At 47.1% G+C, this 22,403-nt stretch overlaps 1 protein-coding gene across 1 annotated transcript in view; it reads left to right on the top strand.

Moving 5' to 3' along the window:
• Nucleotides 1-3,924: 3,924 nt before the first annotated feature.
• Nucleotides 3,925-22,403, top strand: part of OLFM4 (olfactomedin 4) — a 55,756-nt gene continuing 37,277 nt past the window's right edge. The window contains exon 1 of the mRNA XM_081206001.1: nucleotides 3,925-4,137. Coding sequence (XP_081062127.1) covers nucleotides 4,134-4,137 — 4 coding nt within the window. The 5' untranslated portion in view covers nucleotides 3,925-4,133. The remainder of the gene's footprint in view (nucleotides 4,138-22,403) is intronic.

Below are 22,403 nucleotides of genomic sequence, written 5' to 3'. Positions count from 1 at the left end.
TGCAAAGCCAGCCCCAGACTACACTGCTTTGGGAAGTGGCGTACTGGGCTCTGGGGCACTTACGCGTCACCTTGGGCTCCGGCATGGCACCTCCAAGTTAAGTGCAGCCCTTGGTTCAACAGCACTTTTGAACTACCTACTGTATCATAAAAGGCACAGTAACCAAAGCAAGGAGAGAAGGAAGGCAAGTACCTCTGTGGGTTGTCTCCTATCCTTTTTAAAAAGTGGTATTTCCAGGTAGGGAACTGACCTCAGTAACCATCCAGAGTTTCAAACATTAATATCACAGTGTAGCTGTTGCTCCTTAAATGAAACACTTTTACCTCATATGTGATCATACAAACATTGCACAAAAATTTGCCATTTTTAGTCAGGTCCTGAAAGTTAGGATACCACAGAAACAACTTAGAATGGCATGCAACTGACAATTTACCAGTAACTAGCATGCCTTCCCCAGTGAACTAAATTGCAGTTCTGCGAATATCCTGGGATATTTTTATTTTGTATTTCTAGACCTTCATAAACTGGCAGTTCTCAGAGATTCTTAGTCAGGAGTCCTGACAGTTAAACTGATTTCAGCATGATTTGCATTTTGTAATGTAGACTTCCTCTTATTCTACCTGCACCTGTACAGACTTTCTTATCAGTTAGCAGTTTACTGCTAAATTTGCAGATGGAGGCATGGCTTAGTGGCACAGCACATGTTATTTATGCCAGGGCCTCTGGGTTCCATCGCTGGTATGGCCAGTCAGGTTAAAAGCAAGGTACTTTAGCCTGCAGTCCTGGAGAGCCACTACCAACAAAAGCAGACAGCACTGAGCTAGATGTAGAGATATTGCCAGAATTTATATTTCCTGACTCAGAAACAGGAATCTCAGGAACCTGTTACAGTCATCTCAAATACAAAGCTTGCATTATGACCCTGAATGCTTTTTCAGCCCAGAAACTCAGAGTGTGGTCTAGAATGTGGTGCAGAATCCTTTGCAACATAGATGGATCAATGTAGAAATACTTCCCTATGTAGAGAATGCTTGAACTCCACTAGCCTAGAATATTTCCATGTGTATCAGCCATGATGAAGATATTGAACAATGGAATTGGCACTGAAGTCTGTGGAGCCGCGTGGGATCCTGGCAACACACACAGCCACTGAGCTTTAGAAATAGATATTGCTCCACTGGTGAAATTCTTTCATGTTACATCTTTGGTTACAGGAGCTAATTTTAGGTTCTGATTTCCATTAACTGGCAGTCTTATACTTGCTACCAGAAAATTAGTGTTTATTTGCCAAAAAAATAAGAGAACAACATTTTCAGTAGCCCTGAACCCATAAAATTATTGTCAAGATGGCACAATGCTGCTTGCAAATTGTGCTCCTACACTCTTTTTAAAATGATATATTCAAAGCTCTTTTTAAAAAATGCTGCTTTGGAAAAAAAATGGTTGGACAGAACTCTAAATTCAGCATATAAGAGCGAAAGAATTCCATGCACAGCTTCTCCTCCCTTTTCCTTCTGGTGCTCTTTATGCTTCACCCTCCAATGTCCCCTCATCCTTCTGCTAGAGCTGCCCAATATTCTCCATTCCCTCTGCATGTGGCAGTTCTTAATTTCGTGCATAGCCCAGTTGCCTCAGTTACAAGAAGATAACTTTGACTGTGTTACTTAGATTTTACCACTGGACTTTGTTGATTGTGTCTGGTCAATTCAGGGGCTCCTTGGTTGTGACTCTCCATTCTTCCATGTTCAAGGGTATAACTAGGGGCAAAAGGGTGGACAGATTCACCAAGAAGCAGGTGTCACTGGCAGCCAGGGGACTTGCTTTGTCTCCTCCCCCAGACTCAGAATCCCCATGGCTTGCCCCACGTTGGGTAAAAGATTCCTGCAGTGCAGGGCGTTGGACTAGATCAGTGCTATTTTTCTAGAAAAAATTGTGCTGGAACTCACCATGACCTCCCTTGTTCTCCAATAATGGCAATGGTGCCCACCTGAGAGGTGCTGGAACTGAGTTCTGGCTTTAAAAGAAGCCCTGGACTAGATGATCCTCAGGGTCCCTTCCAACTTTACAGTTCTATGATTCTATAATTCTAAGACTTGGATAAAAGGCAGGAGATTTCAGGAGATGTGGGGCCATGGGTGGAATGCAGACTGGCACATCTACGTGCCAGCTGAATGAACTCACAGGGAGGTCTTGGGCAAATACTTCTCTCTCTGTCTCCTTTCCCCATCTGTCAAAAGGCAATGATAGTAACCCATCTCTAGGAGATGACATAGTTAGCATAATGCCTGAAAATAACTGGTTGTATTTTTGCTTCAGCCCTGACTCACCAAGTGGCAATGCTAACCCCCTTGTGATACTGGGCTGCCTGCAATGGTCACGCAGGTCTGATTTACACATGCAGCATTAAAAACCCTTCCAACTGCAGATGAAGAAACACTTAACAATCCCTTGCATCATTTCTCAATTTCTTGTGTGCTAGCTTTCCCCATGCTCCCTCCACGCCCTGTGGGAGCATTTAAAAAACGTGATTCCCCCACCTGGTCGACCATCTTAGAACTCAGAGCACCATGTTCTGTTTCATGTGTAGGCCACATAAGAGAGACAATGCATGCCAAGTGGTTTGAGTGCTCTACAGAGCTGTATAAAGGCCAAGAGGCATTCTTGTTATTTTGTGTGGCTGAGTGCTCGTGAATCACAGTATGGGAATACATAAATTTCCTTCCAAATGGAATTGCCTTCATTTCTTTAGTCCTGCCTGTTTGTTTTCCTGTTGGTATAATATCAGTGAAATGGAGGCAGAAAGTGCTTTTTGCAGAACCTTAAAGAAGATTAATATTTCCATCTACAAATTTCCCCAAGATGTTGCTAATAGATTTATGTTCTATTTTCTTATTTATTTAATTTATCATCTGCCCTCTTTAAAATTAGAAGGCACAGAACACTCAGTATGTTCTCCAGGGTTTGTGGAAATGATGGCAAGTAATTTGCATCTGGCTCTTGGAAGCTGAAGTTTCTGCAAGTGAGTAATATTGTGACCCCCCTCCCCAACTAGTCCAGTCCCTCCCTTTTGAAGCTAAAAATATATCTGGACAGCCATTAATTGTGAAACACACTGAAGAAAGCTGAGCTAATGGAGACAATTTGTTTTAGAAACAGTTCAGAGATTGCTAATTTCCAAATAATAAGGAATGGCTTGCCTGACAGGTTTTTGCTTTGGAGTATTTCTGCTGCATACCAAGTAGAAATGCACAATGAATGGATCGGAGCAAACAAAGCACGGTAAAAAGTTCAGAGATCTTTAAAAGCGACGGCGTCCCCTGCTGTACAATGAAGCAGAAACAGGCTTCATTGACTTGCGAGCAAAATGCCCAGAATAACCGGGGGAGCTGGCTGTGGCAGAGAGGCGGCTTGCAGGGAGTCATGACCGGCATCGAGAGACAAAAGGTTCCTTGATGCCTTCAGTGCAGCAGTATCCCAAATGCAATGTTTGCACTTCCCCCTGGATGTCAAGGCACTCGTTCATATATAGGGTGAAAGTCGTGAGACAAAGTCCCATCCAACTGGCAGTCCCCTTCTGCAGTCTGAAGTGGTATAGTCCAAAACCAGTTTTTCTTACTTCGTGAACTTCCACCTGGCTAGGCCTTAGAACAGGTCTTAAGCATTACTCCTTTGCAGCAGCTGCTTAAACCTCAAGGCAAATAAGTGCAGAGTTTCTGGGAAAGGGAGTGATGGATTATTGGGGGAGGATGTTCAGCTGCTTTGTGGTGACATCGGCAAGCACATGATGGCATCAGCTTGGGCAATGGTTGCTCAAGGCAAACAGAATGTTACAAAAGCTACTAGTGCTACTAATACCCCTTTGAAGTAATTTCAAGCCTCTTTCCCCCACTTCTATTAAATTCTGCAGCATCTGAAGGGAAAATGGAAAAAGAAGACAGGCAGACGACACAGGCAATGCACTTAGATGGCAGCACAGATAAAAAGGAAGAACCCTTCTCCAGCAGAGAGAGAGAGAATGTGTTCAGTTGAGCCCAGGCTAAACTGCTATAAGAATTGTAGATTGTGATCATTTCTCTTTTATTGAAGGGGAACTGCAGGCATCTTCCAATGGCGCATGAAGTGCTCACAAGAGAATGGGTGAGTGCCTGGGCAGCTTCTGCTATATGGAAATCCATTGTGATATCAGGAGATGAACGGGTGCAAAGCAGGCTGGAAAACGCATGTGCCCACCTGTCAGAGCCGCTTCCAGGTCCCAGCTCACAGAGGACCACGCTAGCCGGCAGTACTGTACAAAAGTCTTTATTGAGTTACAGTTTCCGTTTTCAAGCCGCAGTGCGCAGCTCTACGTCTTAGAAGCTAGACCGGCGAAGCTCCGTCTGAGTCTCCGCCTCCTGTACACCAACTTAATACTCTAGTCTTACTCCACCTCTTCCGTCTTTCCTTCCTCCTCTGGGTCCCTCTACCCCCCGTGGTCTCTTCCTTCCTGGACTCTTCTGACGCGGACCCCCCGGACTCTTCTCCCTCCTTGCGGCGGGCTTTAGGACCTGGCTCCCTATCCAGGCTGCTTACTGTGCCGCCTTCCTGTGCATTTGAACTTGGCGCGCGCGCCCAGCCTTCAACCTTCCTCTTGACCGTTTCCTCGCTCCCCGATGGAGGTGTGGCCACTCCTGACTCATGCCCTCCCGCTTGCGGCGAGCCGCCAGATCCCGATACCTGGGACCCCTCCCCCCTACTGCACTCTGGCGGGGAAGCTGGTCCCGATTTCCAACTGCTGCTCTCTGAGTCCCCTCTGGTCCCTTCTTCCTGGGGTGTCCCCCTGGGTGCCCCCATTGCTCTGACCACTGGCGCCCCTTTCTGTGAATCTTCCGATTCACTGGAAAGACTCAGAGATCTCAGGCCGCTGTCATCGCTCATATTTCCTTCGGATTCCTCCCCCTCGCTCTCTGTTTCCTCCCTTTCCTGTGCCTCTGCTCCTGAACCCCTGACATCCATCCCCCCCTCGAAGCCCCCCCTTCCCCCCTCCCCTCCTTCAGGTGTGGGTGCTGGGTGCTCCGTTGTTATGGGGGTGAGTGCCAGATACAGTTCGTTTCTCGTGGCGTACATCCAACTGGATAAGTCCGGCTCTTCCTCCTTGCACTCGCCGACGTCGATCTCCTCTGCTTCCATCTCTGTGCCGCTGTGCTCGAACCCAAGGTCCTTCCCGAACACGTCCATGTCCGTCTCTCCCTCGGTCTCTTCTGGGTACGTTGCTCGCCCGGGCCCCTCCAGCCACTTCCTGCGCCACTGCTCCTCTGGTCGATCATCCCACCAATACGAGGGTTCTGAGGCAGATCCCGAGGGTGACCCCTCCGGGGAACGTGCGTCCAGTGTCGGTTCCTCGTCCGAGTCGAACCCCTGGAACGTGCTGGCTGAAAGCGTGGGTGTGAAAAGCCAGTCGTCGAAAAACTCGGCTGGCATGGGCCTGTGTGGGAAGAGGGCATGAAACTCGTCTTTGAGCAGAGGTTCCTCCAAAGCGTAGCCCGGCACCCAGCTGTTGGCACTGGCTGGGGTGCCCTCTCTGGCGAGAAGGTATTCCACTCCCTCTTCCCCCCATCTTGAGTCTAAAATCTCTGTAACCTCGTTGATGGGCTCCCCCTCTGGCCACCCCCCCCTGCGTGGTCCTTTCCCTGAGCGGGCTCGGTGCCGTCCCTGGCTCCTGAAATCTGTGAGGTGCCTTGTAGGGAGTGAGCACTGATCTATGGAATACCGGATGCATCCTGGATCCCTCTGGAAGTGTCAGCCGGAAAGCCACCGGATTGACCTGTGCCTCGACTTGGTAGGGCCCTAGCTGCTTATGTCCGAGCTTCTTTTTCGCTAACGATCTGGCCGGCACTGCCTGGGCTGCCAACCAAACCCAGTCTCCCACCTGTATGTCTTCCCCAACCCTCCTGTGTCTGTCAGCCTGCAGTTTGTATGCGTGCTTAGCTAGCTCTAACTGCCTTCAAAGCTGTTCGTGGACCTCCTGCAACTCTGACGCGAAGGCGTCCGCTGCCTGTGGCTCCCCCTCCCCCACTCTCTCTAATCCCGGGAAGGTTCTGGGATGCCTCCCATTGTTGGCGAAGAACGGCGTCACCCCCGTGGACACGTGCTTCGTGTTGTTGTAGGCGAACTCTGCGAGTGGCAGGTAGTCCACCCACGTTGCAGGCTGCTGATTTGCGTAACATCTCAGGTACTGCTGCATGATGGCATTGACCCGCTCCGCTTGTCCGTTGGTCTGCGGGTGTCTCGCCGACGCTAGGTTGATCTTGACGTTCAGGATGCCCATCAGCTTCTGCCAGAAGTTCGAGATGAACTGTCGCCCCCGGTCGGACAGTATAGACCGTGGCAGACCGTGAACCTTGAACACGTGATCAATGAACAGTTTGGCGGTCTGTTCCGCCATGGCCACCTTCGCACACGGAATGAAATGTGCCATTTTGGTTAACAAGTCCACCACCACTAGCACTGCTGTCTTGCCCCTCGAGCTGGGCAGATCCGTGACAAAGTCCAGGGCCACCCTCTCCCACGGTTCGAACGGAGTTTGCAGCGGTTCGAGCAGTCCCGCCGGCGGTTTATGCACTGGCTTAGCCCTCTGGCAGGTGTCGCACCTCGCGACGTAATCCGCGACTTCCCCCCGCATCTTGGGCCACCAGAAGTCTCTGGCGACTAATTCTATCGTCTTCTCTGTGCCAAAGTGCCCGGCAGTGGGTGCGTCGTGCAACTGCTGCAGTACCTTAGCGCGGAGTTCATCTCCCGGCACGTAGAGGGCCCCTTTGCGGATGAGCAACCCTTCGCGTATGTGGAACTCGTCGCCCTTCGCCGTGCCCCTGTGCACCTCCTCCATCTTCGCTCGTGCGAAGGAGTCGTCCTGCAGCGTGCGACGTACAGCATCCAGGTCTACGGTTGCCGAAGAGCACGCCCACGCTTCTGGTGCGAAAATGTGCTTGGCCGCCGCTGGCGTCGCCTCCTCGAGGTATTGCGGCTTCCTGGACAGTGCATCCGCCATGACGTTGTTGTCACCTGGGACGTACTCTATCCTGAAGTCGAAGTCTGCAAAGAACTCTGCCCAACGTATGTGCCTCTGCTTCAGGAACCTCGCCGTGCGCCAGTACTCCAGATTCTTATGGTCCGTGCGGACCTGCACTGTGTGTTTGGCTCCGATCAGGAAGTGCCTCCACGCCTTGAATGCTGCATGAATGGCAAGTAACTCCCTGTCCCAGATGGTGTAATTCTGCTCCGACTTGCTGAGCTTCCTGGAGTAGAAGGCGCACGGCCTCCAATCCCCCTGCGGGTCTTGCTGCAACAGGACTGCTCCCACGGCCCTGTCTGAGGCGTCTGTTTCAACCCTCATCGGTTTGCCGGGATTTACATGCAGTAGCTGCTCTTCGGACGAGAAGAGACGCTTGAGTTTCTGAAAGGACTGCTCCGCCTGCTCCGTCCAGATGAACTTCTTCTTCTTGGAGTTGAGCGTGTCGGTAATGGCCGCCGTCTGCATCGCGAACCCCTTGATGAACTTGCGATAGAAGTTAGCAAATCCGACAAACCGCTGGACCTCCTTCCGGTTGCGCGGGCTCTTCCAGTCCAACACTGCGCGAACCTTGGCGCTGTCCATGGCGAGCCCCTTGTCCGACAATTTGTAGCCCAGGAAATCCACCTCCGTCATGTCGAACTGGCACTTCTCCAGCTTGGCGTACAGTCTATGCTCCTGTAGCCATTGCAGAACTTCCTTGACGTCTCTGTCATGAACCTCCTGCGATTCTGAAAATATCAGGATGTCGTCCAGGAAGCAGACACACTTCTTGTAGAGGAGCCCCGCTAACACGTGATGCATGAAAGCTTGAAAACAGTGGGAGCCATTCTGTAATCCAAATGGCATAACTCTGTATTCGTAGGTGCCCAGGGGCGTGAACATGGCCGTCTTCCACTCGTCGCCCTCCCGTATGCGAATAAGGTTGTACGCTCCTCGCAGATCCAACTTGGTGAACACGCATCCCTTGCGCACTGTCGCGAGGAGGTCGTCGATCTTGGGCATGGGGAACACCGTGGGCTTGGTTTTCGAGTTCAAAATTCTATAGTCCACCAAAAGTCTTTTTTGGGGCGTGTCCTTTTTCTTCACAAAGAATACGGGACTGCCCCCCACTGCCTTGGACTCCCGGATGAACCCGTGCTCCAAATTATGATCTATGAACTCCCTGAGTTCCTGTAGCTCATCTTCAGACATGGAATACAGTTTCCCTGTCAGCAGCGTCGCCCCTGGCAGGAGGTCAATCTTGCAGTCATAGGGCCTGTGGGGAGGTAGCTTGTCTGCCTCCTTCTCGCAGAAAACCTCCAAAAATTCTGCGTACTTGTGGGGCACTGCTTGCAGCGTGCCCAATCGCAGCTGTGTGTCCTCTTCTTCCCCCTCCGGTCTGGGCAGGATGCAGTGTTCTGCACAGTAAGAGGAGCCGAAAGTTAGTTGCCGCTGGTACCAAGCCAACGTTGGACTGTGCCTGTCCAGCCAACTCATGCCCAATACTACAGGCGTGTCCGACAGTTGTGTGACATTAAAGCTGATGACTTCCCTGTGATTTCCAATTTGCATCACCATCGGTGGCGTTTGCTTCACCACCTGCCCCCCTAGCAATTCCCTGCCATCCACCGTGACAACCTTCAGGGGCAGCGTGGCTGGCAGCAGTGTTATATTGTGCTGCTCGATGAAATCCTGTCCTATAAAGTCCGCGTTGCTACCAGAGTCAATGGTAATCGGCACTTCCATTGTAAGTCCATTGGGTAGCTGGAGCGATGCGGTGAGCTGCACCACTGGTTTGGGCGGGAGGGGGTCTGTGGGCTGCAAAATCTCTGGGGACTGCTTCACTGACTCGTCTGGCTGGGCCCCAGTGCCTCTGCTTCCAGCCAGACTCCGTCGTTTCCCTGCTGTGGTTCTCTCTGCTGAGTTGCTTCTGTTACCGTCGCGGAGGCTGCAGTGTGCTTGTGGATCCTCTGGGGACACTCTTTCGCCATGTGCTGAGGACTGTCACAGAGGTAGCACTTCCTGTTCCCTCTAGGAGGCTTCGCTTTGACTGCTGCCGGTGCTAGGGCTCTGGTTGCTGACTGAGCCCTGGCACCTCCAACCTCCATAGGTTCCCCTCCTCCTCCTGGCGGAGGCGTGGAGTGCGCACGCGCTGCATCCCTGGGAAAGAAGGAAGGCGCTCTTGCCGACTCGCGTCCTCCACGCCCTTCGTCTCTGCTCCATGGACGTTCTTCTAGACGCACCCCAATCGTCAGCGCCCTCTGAACGATCTCCTGAGTGCTCCGGGGTCTCTCCCCCCTCGCAATTTCATCTTTTACCGCACTGTTCAATCCTTCCCAGAAAAGGTCTCTGACTGGAGCTGAATCTTTGTCCCATTCCAGGGCACTGACCAGTGCAAAAAAGCGGGAATGATACTGCCTCACACTGGCCCTCCCTTGTTTCAGCCCATGTATCTCTTTTCTGGCGATATCAACGTCTATATTTGATAAAAAACACGAATCCATCGCTTTAATGAAGGCATCCGCACTTCGGAGCGCCGGATCCTTATCTCTCCACAGATTGCGCAGCCACGCTTTAGCGTCTCCATGCAAATGGGATAAAATAAACCCCACCTTCTCTTGCTCATCTCTAAAGTCTTTGTCCAGCAGTTGCAGAGCAAACTGCACATCTGCTCGGAAGTTGGGGTACTGCTGTAAATTCCCATCGAAATGAGATACAAGGCTGCCTCCTCTTCTCCCCAGCCCAATTCCCTCCGATTTGGGTCCCGGTTGCCCCTGCTTTGTAAGCACTTCCAACCTGACTTGGAGATCCTTGTAGGCGGCAGCTGCTTCCTCCTCCCTCTTCCTGGATGCGAGTATCTCGGCGTTTAGTTGTGTCACTGCATTTTGCAGGGCTGCTATCTGCTGTTCAGTATTCATCTCGTCCGACTTTCGTGAGCTCGCGAAGCACCAATCTTCACCCCTCGCTGCGCCCACTCACGCTGCGAGGCTTTTGGTGCAAAAGGGAGACGGAGCTTACTGTCAGAGCCGCTTCCAGGTCCCAGCTCACAGAGGACCACGCTAGCCGGCAGTACTGTACAAAAGTCTTTATTGAGTTACAGTTTCCATTTTCAAGCCGCAGCGCGCAGCTCTACGTCTTAGAAGCTAGACCGGCGAAGCTCCGTCTGAGTCTCCGCCTCCTGTACACCAACTTAATACTCTAGTCTTACTCCACCTCTTCCGTCTTTCCTTCCTCCTCTGGGTCCCTCTACCCCCCGTGGTCTCTTCCTTCCTGGACTCTTCTGACGCGGACCCCCCGGACTCTTCTCCCTCCTTGCGGCGGGCTTTAGGACCTGGCTCCCTATCCGGGCTGCTTACTGTGCCGCCTTCCTGTGCATTTGAACTTGGCGCGCGCGCCCAGCCTTCAACCTTCCTCTTGACCGTTTCCTCGCTCCCCGATGGACGTGTGGCCACTCCTGACTCATGCCCTCCCGCTTGCGGCAAGCCGCCAGATCCCGATACCTGGGACCCCTCCCCCCAGAGTGCGGGGAAGCTGGTCCCGATTTCCAACTGCTGCTCTCTGAGTCCCCTCTGGTCCCTTCTTCCTGGGGTGTTCCCCTGGGCGCCCCCCTTGCTCTGACCACTGGCACCCCTTTGTGTGAATCTTCCGATTCACTGGAAAGACTCAGAGATCTCGGGCCGCTGTCATCGCTCATATTTCCTTCGGATTCCTCCCCCTCGCTCTCTGTTTCCTCCCTTTCCTGTGCCTCTGCTCCTGAACCCCTGACACCACCCTTTGAAATGACACTGGGGCAAGTGGGAATGCCTATGGATATTTAAGGATATTGTTGCTGGAATTCAACATTGGCATTTATCAGGTAGCCTGGGTCTATTCCAAAATTCTGCAAAAATGTGCCCATTGTTTCTGTCACATCTCTCCGTTTGTCTCCTTTCTTACCATGAATCCAGCAGCTGAATGTGTTTTTGTGTGTTAGGCTATAGTAAGAATGACTCAGAAGGTACAATGCTGTCACTGCCTGGCCAGCTGCCCTCACTAAGACCCTGAGCAAGCTGGTATCTGGTGCTTAACCTTCATATTAAAAACAGGCACTACAATGACTACATGATTTAACAGTATATTGTTAAGTGTCAATATGTTCCACTTGGCGCTTGTCCAGGCCACACTGAAAAAGAAGAAGAGAGAAGAGAGAAAGTACTTCAAGATAGGGAAAGCCTGTAAGCACAGCAGTATTTTATTTTAGTAGAAGGGATGTGAGGGCTATCACTGAGGTAAGTAGAGCTGTATAAGCAGTGCTATTTTCTCAGAAAAAGAGGTGTCGGAACTGTCCATGAACACCTCCCTTGTTCTCTTATAATGGTATTGGCGACCATCTGAAAGGTGTTCCAGACAGGGCTTTTTTCAGCTGGAACTCAGTTCTGGTACCTCTCAGGGGGGCACCATTAGCATTATAAGAGAACAAGGGAGGTGTTTGTGGACAGTTCCAGCACCTCTTTTTCGGGGGGGGGGGGCAGAGAAAGATACCATGTATGCATCTCAAGCATAATCTCCACATTTTGGCACCAATGAATTGCTACAACACTGGAAATACAACTGTCTCAATAGTGGCAAACTAGGGTGCTATTCCTGATAAATTTCCCTCTTTTAAAAGCAAATGCATATCCTCCCCGTATAACAAAATTACCTCTGTGTGACAGAGCAGATTTAGCATTTGGATTAGTTGAGGAATATATCCCTCTCTTTCCTGGGCAGATAAAACAAAGTGATGACGACTGCACCAATCAGGCCTTCGCAGATCGCCCTGTTTTCCTTCAGCTTCCTGAATCATATGCAAATATGCCCCACCTGATTGGGTGACTTTACTTTCAGGTCTGCATATGTTGTTCACTAGATGACAACATTCAAAATTGCCCAGTATTACCTCAAGACTTGAAAAGATGTGTTTCCTTGTAATTAACAGAAATGTCTATAACCTGCTTGCCCAGCTTGTGTGCCTGAGGGCTCTTCTTGCAATTTAGGGTATGATGCAGCCAAATTTAAGGAATTTTAATTTTATTTATTTTAATGACACGGAATAAAGGATGTGCTTGATTATCCATTAGAGGAAAGGGTGCTTAAAAGGTGCTTATTTTGGGCTGGATCAAGCCTTTAATTGAGTTAGCTCAAATGATTAAGTCTTTTCTTATTGGAAGTAGTAGTAGTAGTAATAATAATAATAATAATAATAATAATAATAATAATAATAATAATAATTTATTGATTATTTATACCCCACCCATCTGACTGGGTTTCCTCAGCCACTCTTGCAACTTGCAGGTCAAGTTACATATTTAAGTATGCATGGGCAATTTGAATTCAGAATATAAAGACCTCTTTCTTTTCAAGCTTCTTGCTCACCAGCAAAATCACACGTTATTGTCATGAATTTTAATTTTGTTTTCAAATTGATGAAAAGGAAAGAATATAATAATAATAATTTATTATTTATACCCCGCCCATCTGGCTGGGCTTCCCCAGAAGAAGAAGTAGAGATGAATATAAAACAATGATTTGAAACAGCCACTGTCTCTAATCTATAAATATGGAAACATTAAGGATTACATTTCTCTCTGACATTAGATGACAGGCGAAACAATATGGAATTAATGGCATAATACAGCTGTGCTTTTCTATCACTGTTTCATTTGTTGAGATGAGAATGAGAATGTAAACTGGTAAAAAAATGGCTCCAAGCTTGCAAAACTGGATGTATTTGGGGTTGGGATGGACAGGAGGATCTGATTAACTCATACGAAGGGGTAGATAATCAAATAACTTAATTTGGGCTGGTATTGCAGCCCAAATTAGGTATTGCAATTAGTGCTTTTTTTTTTACTTTAAAAGCCACTTAGGCCGCCCCCCTTACCCACATAAAACTTTGGGCATGTGTACCAAAACAATCACTTGTTGGTTTCAGCATGTTTTGAATTCTGCCCAAATTAACTGCAACTACACTCACAACAGCATATGTCAACTTCACCATGTGAACTCACTGCTTGACATGCATTGCTACTACACTTTATGGCCTGGATACTTTTAAGGCTGTGCACATCCTATAAGATCAGTGGAGAAAGACCTTGTGTCTATCCCACCAATATCAGAGGACCTTATGGCAGCAACATGAGAGAGAGCCTTCTCGGTGGTGGCAGTTATATTGAATGTATTTTTAATCTTTGTTGGAAGCCGCCCAGAGTGGCTGGGGAAACCCAGCCAGATGGGCGGGTGTAAGGGGTTTTAGCATAGCTAAAACTCCAGGCTCGCAGCCAGTTTCTGTCTTTAAGATTTATTTACAAAGTTCAAACGGTTCCAAGAGCTCCAAAGGCATGTCTTTGCCTGTCTCACTCAGATGCCTCGAATGGCCTTTTCTTACTCCTCCTCCCCCAGCAGGCCAATCGTCGAAAGACCCGCCTCTTACTTCAATGAATAGCTAGTTCCGGGCTCTGAATCCCCCCTCCCTGTCTCTTCTTCCGGTTCAGATGAGAAACTGCTGATAAGCTCTTTCGGCTCTCTATAAGTGCTAGTCTCCCCCCTCGGCTCTCTAGCCATTGGCACTTCCCTGACAGCGGGGTACAAATAATAAATTACTATTACCGTATTTTTTTCCCTATAGGACGCACTTTTCCCCCTCCAAAAATGAAGGGGAAATGTGTGTGCGTCCTATGGGGCGAATGCAGGCTTTTGCTGAAGCCTGGAGAGCCGCACCACCAGCCCCACAAGCTCGGGGGACAGCGGGGAGGCGGAACGCCGGCATCCCACTGTCCCCCAACCTGGTTTGGAGGCTGGCGGCGGGGAGAAGTGTGCTTCTCCCTGCCGCCAGCCCCGCAAGCTCGGGGGACAGCGGGGAGGCCCAGCGCAGCTCGGGCTTCCCCCGCCCCAGCCCCGCGCCTGGGGGAAAAATAATTTCTTTTTTTTTTTAATAAGATTTTTATTGCATTTTTTCCAGATAAAGATAACCAGTCAGATATACAAAAAAACAAGAACAGCAAGAAAATAAAAGAAAAAAGATGAATCGTTTCAAAGCTTATTTCAGTCATCTATCGGACTTCCCCACATCTCCCACACAATGCATTCTTAACAATAAAATTATCAGCAAATTGTAACCTTGTTTCATGTGTTTCTTTTATACTTTCAAATCATTGCATTTTGAGTTTAAATTACTTATTATCCATTTACTTTAAAAACAAATATAATATCATTTTAGACATTCAAACATTTAATCCTTTCATTGGTATTACCTAATTTCATATATCATCAGCTCTCATCGCTGGAGCTAACCTTTCCAAATCATGCGAATTTTTATAGTTCATATAGCTTGTAAAATTTTTGCAAATAGTCCTTAAATTTTTTCCAGTCCTCCTCAATTGTTTCTTCTCCCAAATCTCGGATTCTGGCAGTCATCTCGGCCAATTCCATATAGTCCATCAATTGCGTTTGCCACTCTTCCAGTGTGGGCAAATCTTGCGTCTTCCAATATTTGGCTATAAGAATTCTTGCTGCTGTAGTTGCATACATAAAAAACGTTCTATCCTTCTTTAACACCTTTTGGCCGACAATGCCCAAGAGGAAGGCCTCCGGTTTCTTAGGAAAGGTGTACTTAAACACCTTTTTTAACTCATTGTAGATCATTTCCCAGAAGGCCTTCACTCTTGGACAGGTCCACCAAAGGTGAAAGAAAGTCCCTTCAGCCTCCTTACATTTCCAACATTTGTTATCGGACAGATGATATATCTTAGCAAGCTTGACTGGGGTCATGTACCACCTGTATATCATTTTCATAATGTTTTCTTTCAGGGCATTACATGCCGTAAATTTCATACCGGTGGTCCATAACCTTCCCCAGTCTTCAAACATGATGTTGTGCCCAATGTCTTGAGCCCATTTTATCATGGCTGATTTAACTGTTTCATCCTGAGTATTCCATTTAAGCAGCAAGTTATACATTCTTGATAATAACTTAGTCTTTGGTTCTAACAGTTCTGTCTCTAGTTTCGATTTTTCCACCTGGAATCCTGTTTTTTTTGTCCAACTTAAAAACCTCATGAATTTGGGCATAATGGAACCAGTCCTGCACCTTATTCTTTAGTTTTTCATAGCTCTGCAGTTTCCAATTATCTCCAATTTTTTCTACAATTTCCCAATATTTCGGCCAGCCGGCCTCCATATTGGGTTTTTTCCGAGCCTTGGCCTCCACTGGTGATAACCACCTCGGGGTCTTACTTTCTGGGAAAAATAATTTCTTTCACTTTATTTCCCCCCCCCCCCCAAAAAAAAAATTAGGTGCGTCCTATGGGCCGGTGCGTCCTATAGGGCAAAAAATACGGTACTAATTATATGGAATGCCATGCCTTGGGTATATCTGTTTGACACTCTCTCTAATTACTTTTATTTGGGTTTTTAAAGACACATCTATTTTCCAGAAGGCATTGGTATTTTTATTGGGCTGATTTATTGGGGTTGTTCTGGAATTCTGTGTTATTTTAAAGGACTTCTTAAGTGTGTGTGTGTGTGTACATAGATGATTAGATAGATGATAGATAGGTAGATGATGATGATGATGATGATAGATAGATAGATAGATAGATAGATCATAGATGATGATAGATAGATGATGATAGATGATAGATAGATAGATAGATAGATAGATAGATGATAGATAGATAGATAGATAGATAGATAGATAGATAGATAGATAGATGATAGATAGATAGATGTTGTTTATTATTTATTGTTAGGAATTTGCTATCTCTGACACTTTTGCATAGAAAGGTGGGTATAAATCTGCTAAAATAAGAAAATAATATATGAAAGCATTCCGTATGTTCGATTGACTTACTGATTGAAAAGAAACCAAGCTTTATTCAATTTCCTATGAACAGTTGACAATTATTTTATTAGAGACTTTGATCACTCATTGAAGTCCCAGTGAAACCTAACATCCAGCGAAAGAAAATTATTCTTATCTGGAGAACTGGGCTGCCAAGTAAATGCTTTGCTTGAACTCTTTCTTTAAGGATTGCCCACGACACTATCTAGCTTCCCACATGGCAAGTGTGGGTCAATAATAAGTAGCAGCCCGGGGTGTCACAGCGAAGGTTGAGGCCAAGGGGAATTTTAGCCACTTAAGAACTTTGCACAAAGCCAAACCAAACCAAACCAAACCAAAACCCTCTTTATTCTTTCCATCAGTCAGTTTTTGAATTAAAAACTGTGTGCAGTTTTTGTCTACTTTCTAATTGGTGGTGGCAGAGAGAAACAGAGGCTGAGCTTTCTTTCTGGATGGTAGGACCCCAGCCATCTCCCCCAAGGGCAGGCCCATGCAGAACTTGTCTGAGGCCCAGGACAGGAGTCTTGTTAAAATAAAGTTATAAGCTCAAACACAAAAGCAGCTGGTCCCTGGGTGAGCCCCATGGCCAGCTTAGTCCTCCAAGGTCTGGGGCAAGTGTACCCAGCTCCCTATCCTTTGCATGGGCCTGCCCGAGGGTCCTGGGTCCTTGGCCATTGCTTTGGGTTGTTCCTAGGGTCTTGCAGAGCCAGGCAGAGGCCCGGGCCAGGTAGATAATGTGCCCCCCCTTTTTTACCCTGGGGATAACTGAAGTCTTATAAATAAGTAAGTATATAAATAATTTTCACAAAGTTATGCTGACAAATACCGGTAATTTTATTTCAGGGCTTGAAACGTATCTGAATATAAAGACAAAATGGAAAATATAGATATACAATAGTTCTTTTTAAAAATACACAGGGAAAAGGATTATTTTAGGTATTTACATTTAAAAATGCTTTCCTAGCTTTCTTTTCTGCAAATTCTTGAATAACACAGGAAAAATCAAGCAACTTTGCCTTATTGTGGTTTATGTTATCATTGCTAAACCATTTAGGCGTCCTTTGCGCCTCCGCGTTCACCCCCGTGCATCTCCTGCGATTGTGAATATGCTGACCAAGGCCCCCTTGGGAATCTGAAGTGGCCGATATTGCCCACCTCTGCCTGGGCCTGGTTGTTGCTGGGTGCCACCAGTTCCAGGTGGCTTCAGATCTTTCTTGGTCAGAATGTCTTTGGAATAGTTGTCTAGTGTGGTTACCGTATTTTTCGCTCGATAACACGCACCTGACCATAACACGCACATAGTTTTTAGAGGAGGAAAACAAGAAAAAAAAATCTGAATGAAACAGTGGATGTATCATTTTTGTGCTTCATGCTGTGGCCACAGATATGTGATTTGACGGTGAGTTTGGGGTAGCCCAATGCAAAGATCCTGAGAATCCATGTGGATCCATGCTTTGTAACCACGTTTTTGCACCATTGCAGCCCCAGGCAACAGTGGGTGCGTGATTTTTTTGGTGCAGGCTGTAGCCATGGACATGCTATGTGATCTGATGGTGAATTTGGGGTGACCCTATGCAAAGATCCTGAGGATCCATGTGGATCCGTGCTTTGTAACCACGCTTTTGCTCCATTGCAGCCCTGTTTTTGCATCAGATCATTGCTATGTGATCTGAATCCGTGCTTTGTAACCACGTTTTTGACCATTGCAGCCCTGTTTTTGCATCAGATCATTGCTATGTGATCTGATGGTGAATTTGGGGTGACCCAATGCAAAGATCCTGAGGATCCATGTGGATCCGTGCTTTGTAACCACGTTTTAAGTGGGGAGGGAAGGAAAAACGTAGAAGGGACAAGGAGCACCGAGAGGGGTGTGCGGAGAAGCAGCTGGCTAAGAATGCAGGAGAGGGGTTTTACCGGAGGGAGGAAAGGAAGGCAAAAGTTCCCCCATGCACCCACCCAAGCCAGCCAGCTCTCTCTCTCTCTCCCCCACCTGCATGTTGCAGCACCGGAGCACGAGAGGAATTAGAAGGAAGGACGCTCTGCTTTCCCCTCTGCTTGCCTGGAGGGGAGGGGTTTTCTCTGCTCTTTGTTCCGTTTGAGCAAACACAGTAACAAACAGAAGCGGGTGGGCAGTAAGACCCTGAGGCAGAATGCAGGAAAGCAGCAGCTTCCTCTTTTTAAGGCTTCCCTTCTCCGGACGATTGATATTTGCCTGATTTTTGCCTTCACTCGCGCCTGTCGGCTCCAGGGACCACACATTCGCTCAATAACACGCACAGACATTTCCCCTTACTTTTTAGGAGAAAAAATCTGCGTGTTATAGAGGGAAAAATACGGTAGTTATGACATCTATCCATTTATTCCCTCCAAACAAAGGTCTAACTTGTGGAACTGAGTGGAGCTGACACCCACTTTACAGCTATGCCCCTGGCATTGCGCACTGTGCTGCCCCTGCCCTTGATGTCTCTATGTTGACTGCATGCCTACATGTGAGCAGCAGCTTATGTGGCCATGCCCCTATGCAAACATTTGCACTCAACGCGCAAATGTCTGGGATGGAGCAAGGAGGCAGGGTTCTGCTCCACACATTAGCTCTATCGGGGGGGGGGGTTTGAGTAAACTGGGTTACAGTCATGATAAATGTATTCAATTGGCTGGGAGGAGATGTGTGCATTCTTGATAATGCATGTTCTTGATAGTGCATTAGTAGTGGATTTATTCTGCTTTAGTTTGTTCTGTGATGCTACCACATTATTGCTGTCTAGAGAGGCCACAGCACAATGAAAGTGGATTAAAAATAAATGAGAACATTTGGGTCCCTCCAAACATCCTTTTTATTGAACAGCCACAATGATTTGTACTCGTGATACTGTTGTGGCAGTCCTATGTGATTCCACTTTCAATACCGTTTGCACCTGTAAAGGTTTGGGTTGGTTACATGGCATCGTTTCCAGTCAGTGAATATTCTGTAACTTCCTGCTGATCTCCCACCAGATGTCTTAGTGAATGGCACCATAGCACATATTTCAAAATATGTCAGTTCATTGCGTACATACTGAAGTACAAAGGAAGAAAGTAAACAGCCTGTATAAAGTAAAGAACAATCGTGCAAGCTATGTGACATGTTGGGAAATAGTAAGTTCTGTAACTGTGGGAACTGTTTGAATCTCTCTTCTCAGAGAAATGTACCTGTTGGAGTTTATGTGTTATAGTCTGCCTTAAGATTCACCTTTGCTGAATAACTTTTTTATATTGCTCATTTAAGAGAAACCAAATAAAACTCTCAGAAAGAGAGCAGAAATGGACTTCAGGATTGTTGTTGTTTAGTCGTTTAGTCGTGTCTGACTCTTCATGACCCCCTGGACCGGAGCACGCCAGGCACTCCTGTCTTCCACTGCCTCCCGCAGTTTGGTCAGACTCATGTTTGTGGCTTCGAGAACACTGCCCAACCATCTCGTCCTCTGTCGTCCCCTTCTCCTTGTGCCCTCAATCTTTCCCAACATCAGGGTCTTTTCCAGGGAGTCTTCTCTTCTCATGAGGTGGCCAAAGTATTGGAGCATCAGCTTCAGGATCTGTCCTTCCAGTGAGCACTCAGGGCTGATTTCCTTAAGAATGGAGAGGTTTGATCTTCTTGCAGTCCATGGGACTCTCAAGAGTCTCCTCCAGCACCATAATTCAAAAGCATCAATTCTTCAGCGATAAGCCTTCTTTATGGTCCAGCTCTCACTTCCATACATCACTACTGGGAAAACCATAGCTTTAACTATACGGACCTTTGTTGGCAAGGTGATGTCTCCCCTTTTTAAGATGCTGTCTAGGTTTGTCATTGCTTTTCTCCCAAGAAGCAGGCGTCTTTTAATTTCGTGACTGCTGCCACCATCTGCAGTGATCATGGAGCCCAAGACAGTAAAATCTCTCACTGCCTCCATTTCTTCCCCTTCTATTTGCCAGGACGTGATGGGCCCAGTGGCTATGATCTTTTTTTTTTTGATGTTGAGCATCAGACCATATTTTGCGCTCTCCTCTTTCACACTCATTAAGAGGTTCTTTAATTCCTCCTCACTTTATGCCATCAAAGTTGTGTCATCTGCATATCTGAGGTTGTTGGGATTCATCCAGTCCAGCCTTTCGCATGATGAATTCTGCATCTAAGTTAAATAAGCAGGGAGACAATATACAGTCTTGTCATACTCCTTTCCCAATTTTGAACCAAACAGTTGTTCCATATCCAGTTCTAACTGTAGCTTCTTGTCCCACATAGAGATTTCTCAGGAGACAGATGAGGTGATCAGGCACTCCCATTTATTTAAGAACTTGCCATAGTTTCCTGTGGTCGACACAGTCAAAGGCTTTTGCATAGTCAATGAAGCAGAAGTAGAATCATAGAATCATAGAATCATAGAATCATAGAGTTGGAAGAGACCACAAGGCCCATCGAGTCCAACCCCCTGCCAAGCAGGAAACACCATCAGAGCACTCCTGACATATGATTGTCAAGCCTCTGCTTAAAGACCTCCAAAGTAGGAGACTCCACCACACTCCTTGGCAGCAAATTCCACTGTCGAACAGCTCTTACTGTCAGGAAGTTCTTCCTAATGTTTAGGTGGAATCTTCTTTCTTGTAGTTTGGATCCATTGCTCCGTGTCCGCTTCTCTGGAGCAGCAGAAAACAACCTTTCTCCCTCCTCTATGTGACATCCTTTTATATATTTGAACATGGCTATCATATCACCCCTTAACCTCCTCTTCTCCAGGCTAAATTTCTGTACTGAAGATTTATTGCCAAAAGTTCAAAGCAGTTACAAGAGTTCAAAAAGCACATCCATCTCTTGCTCAGTCAGATGAATTGACTGGCGATCTTTTTTTACTCCTCCCCCAGCAGGACCATTTCCTCAGTGCACGCCTCCTACTTCCTCTCTTCTGTGAGTGGCTAGTTCCTGGCACTGGATCCCCCCTCCCTATTTCGTCCTCTGAGTTGGATGAGAAACTGCTGATGAGCGATTTAGGCTCTCTGCAATTGCCTCTCCCCCCCCCCCCCCCCGCTCTTTGGCCATTTCCAATTCCCTGACAACCACTGTTTAACATCTAGGTGAGTTGCAGCTGAATTATTGTGATTTTTTTTTTCTTTTTTAAGAATTGAATTTCACACTTTTTAAAAATACTGCTTAATCTACTGTTCTGTTCTTGGCTTTGTTGCCGGCTCTCCTCCTTCTTTTGGATTTTATTTCCTTTCGCTACTTCGCTGGGCTTTTGAACATCTTATCTTATCCTCCTCGGTGCCGGGACTTAGTGAAGTTAATGAAGTTTTAACGAAGGCTCTCAGACATTCCCTCCCGGGCATTAAGGCACTCCCTCCCAGTTTCTCGTTGACTCCTTGTGACAAACTTATCCCAAGGATCTTTAAGGACCTCTAATGGGCTTTTGACCCTAAAAACTATAAATTTATAAAACCACAAATTTCTCCCACCACCTCTAATTTCGTGGACCCCCAAACATCTCAGCTGTTTTAACAAACTGAGAAGAAGGGGGGGGGATACTTCAAAGGAGTGCCCTAATTGGACCCAGTTTTAAACTCCTCGCAGCAGCCCAGCCAGGACTGAATGAAAACTGAATGAGATTGCGACCTGAGAACTTTAACACTCTATCACTCCGTTTAGAAGTCTGATCTCATTGATTTAAGAAGAATCTAGCAATGAGAAGAGCCAAAAGACTCAGATGTTCTGATACAGAAACTGACGCAGAGCCCTCCGGTTTTAAACAGAGTAATCTAGATAATTACCTGCTACCTCAAAAACAGCACATATCTCCTCCCAAAACCTTCCTCAACTCTTTACATGGAAAGACAGTTGAAGAGATATCCCTAGGAATAAATGAGGACAAGGCTACTACTCCCATAATCGAGGCACAAGTGCTAATTGATAGAAAGGTGGAGCTGCTGGAGGAATGCTGCCTAATGACTGCTCAAACAGTTCAAAAAATCTTTGAACAACTACAAAACATCTCCAAGAAGCTGGATAACCCAGATGAAAGGAGGCAACTTACTCCCTTTTTGCCATCCTTAATAAGCCCTGGAGACAAACAGAACAAATACAAATTTATACCTCTAAACCAACCAAAAACCAGAGGAAGCCCCCCTCACTCAGTCAACCTGATACTGAGGCCATGCGAGATTGTTCTCCACATTTTTCCATATAGAGGGCCCCTACCTTACTGGGAGTCATCCTTCTGGGCCAGACGCCATCTAAATCTGCTCCTAGGCCTTGAGGGTGGAAGCATCGACCTAAAAGCAGTCAAGAGGCTCACTAACGATGGACATTCCAAAAAAGTACTACTAAAATTTGGTAGTCATAGAATTCCAACCAAAATCCTAAGGGTAAAGGCTTATTTAGCCCAGAAAGGAATTATTCCGCGTCGACACTTTGAAGATATATCACTCAGACCATTGATTGCATCTAAAAGACAGAACAAGATGAATAAGGCCATTCTACCAGAAGCCGACATCTGCCCTACTCCCGTG

The sequence above is a fragment of the Podarcis bocagei genome, assembly GCF_964188305.1.
Source record: "Podarcis bocagei genome assembly, chromosome: 8".
Taxonomy (NCBI): domain Eukaryota; kingdom Metazoa; phylum Chordata; class Lepidosauria; order Squamata; family Lacertidae; genus Podarcis; species Podarcis bocagei.
The sequence above is the reverse complement of the archived record's forward strand: the minus strand, read 5'-3'. Positions and strand labels throughout refer to the sequence as shown.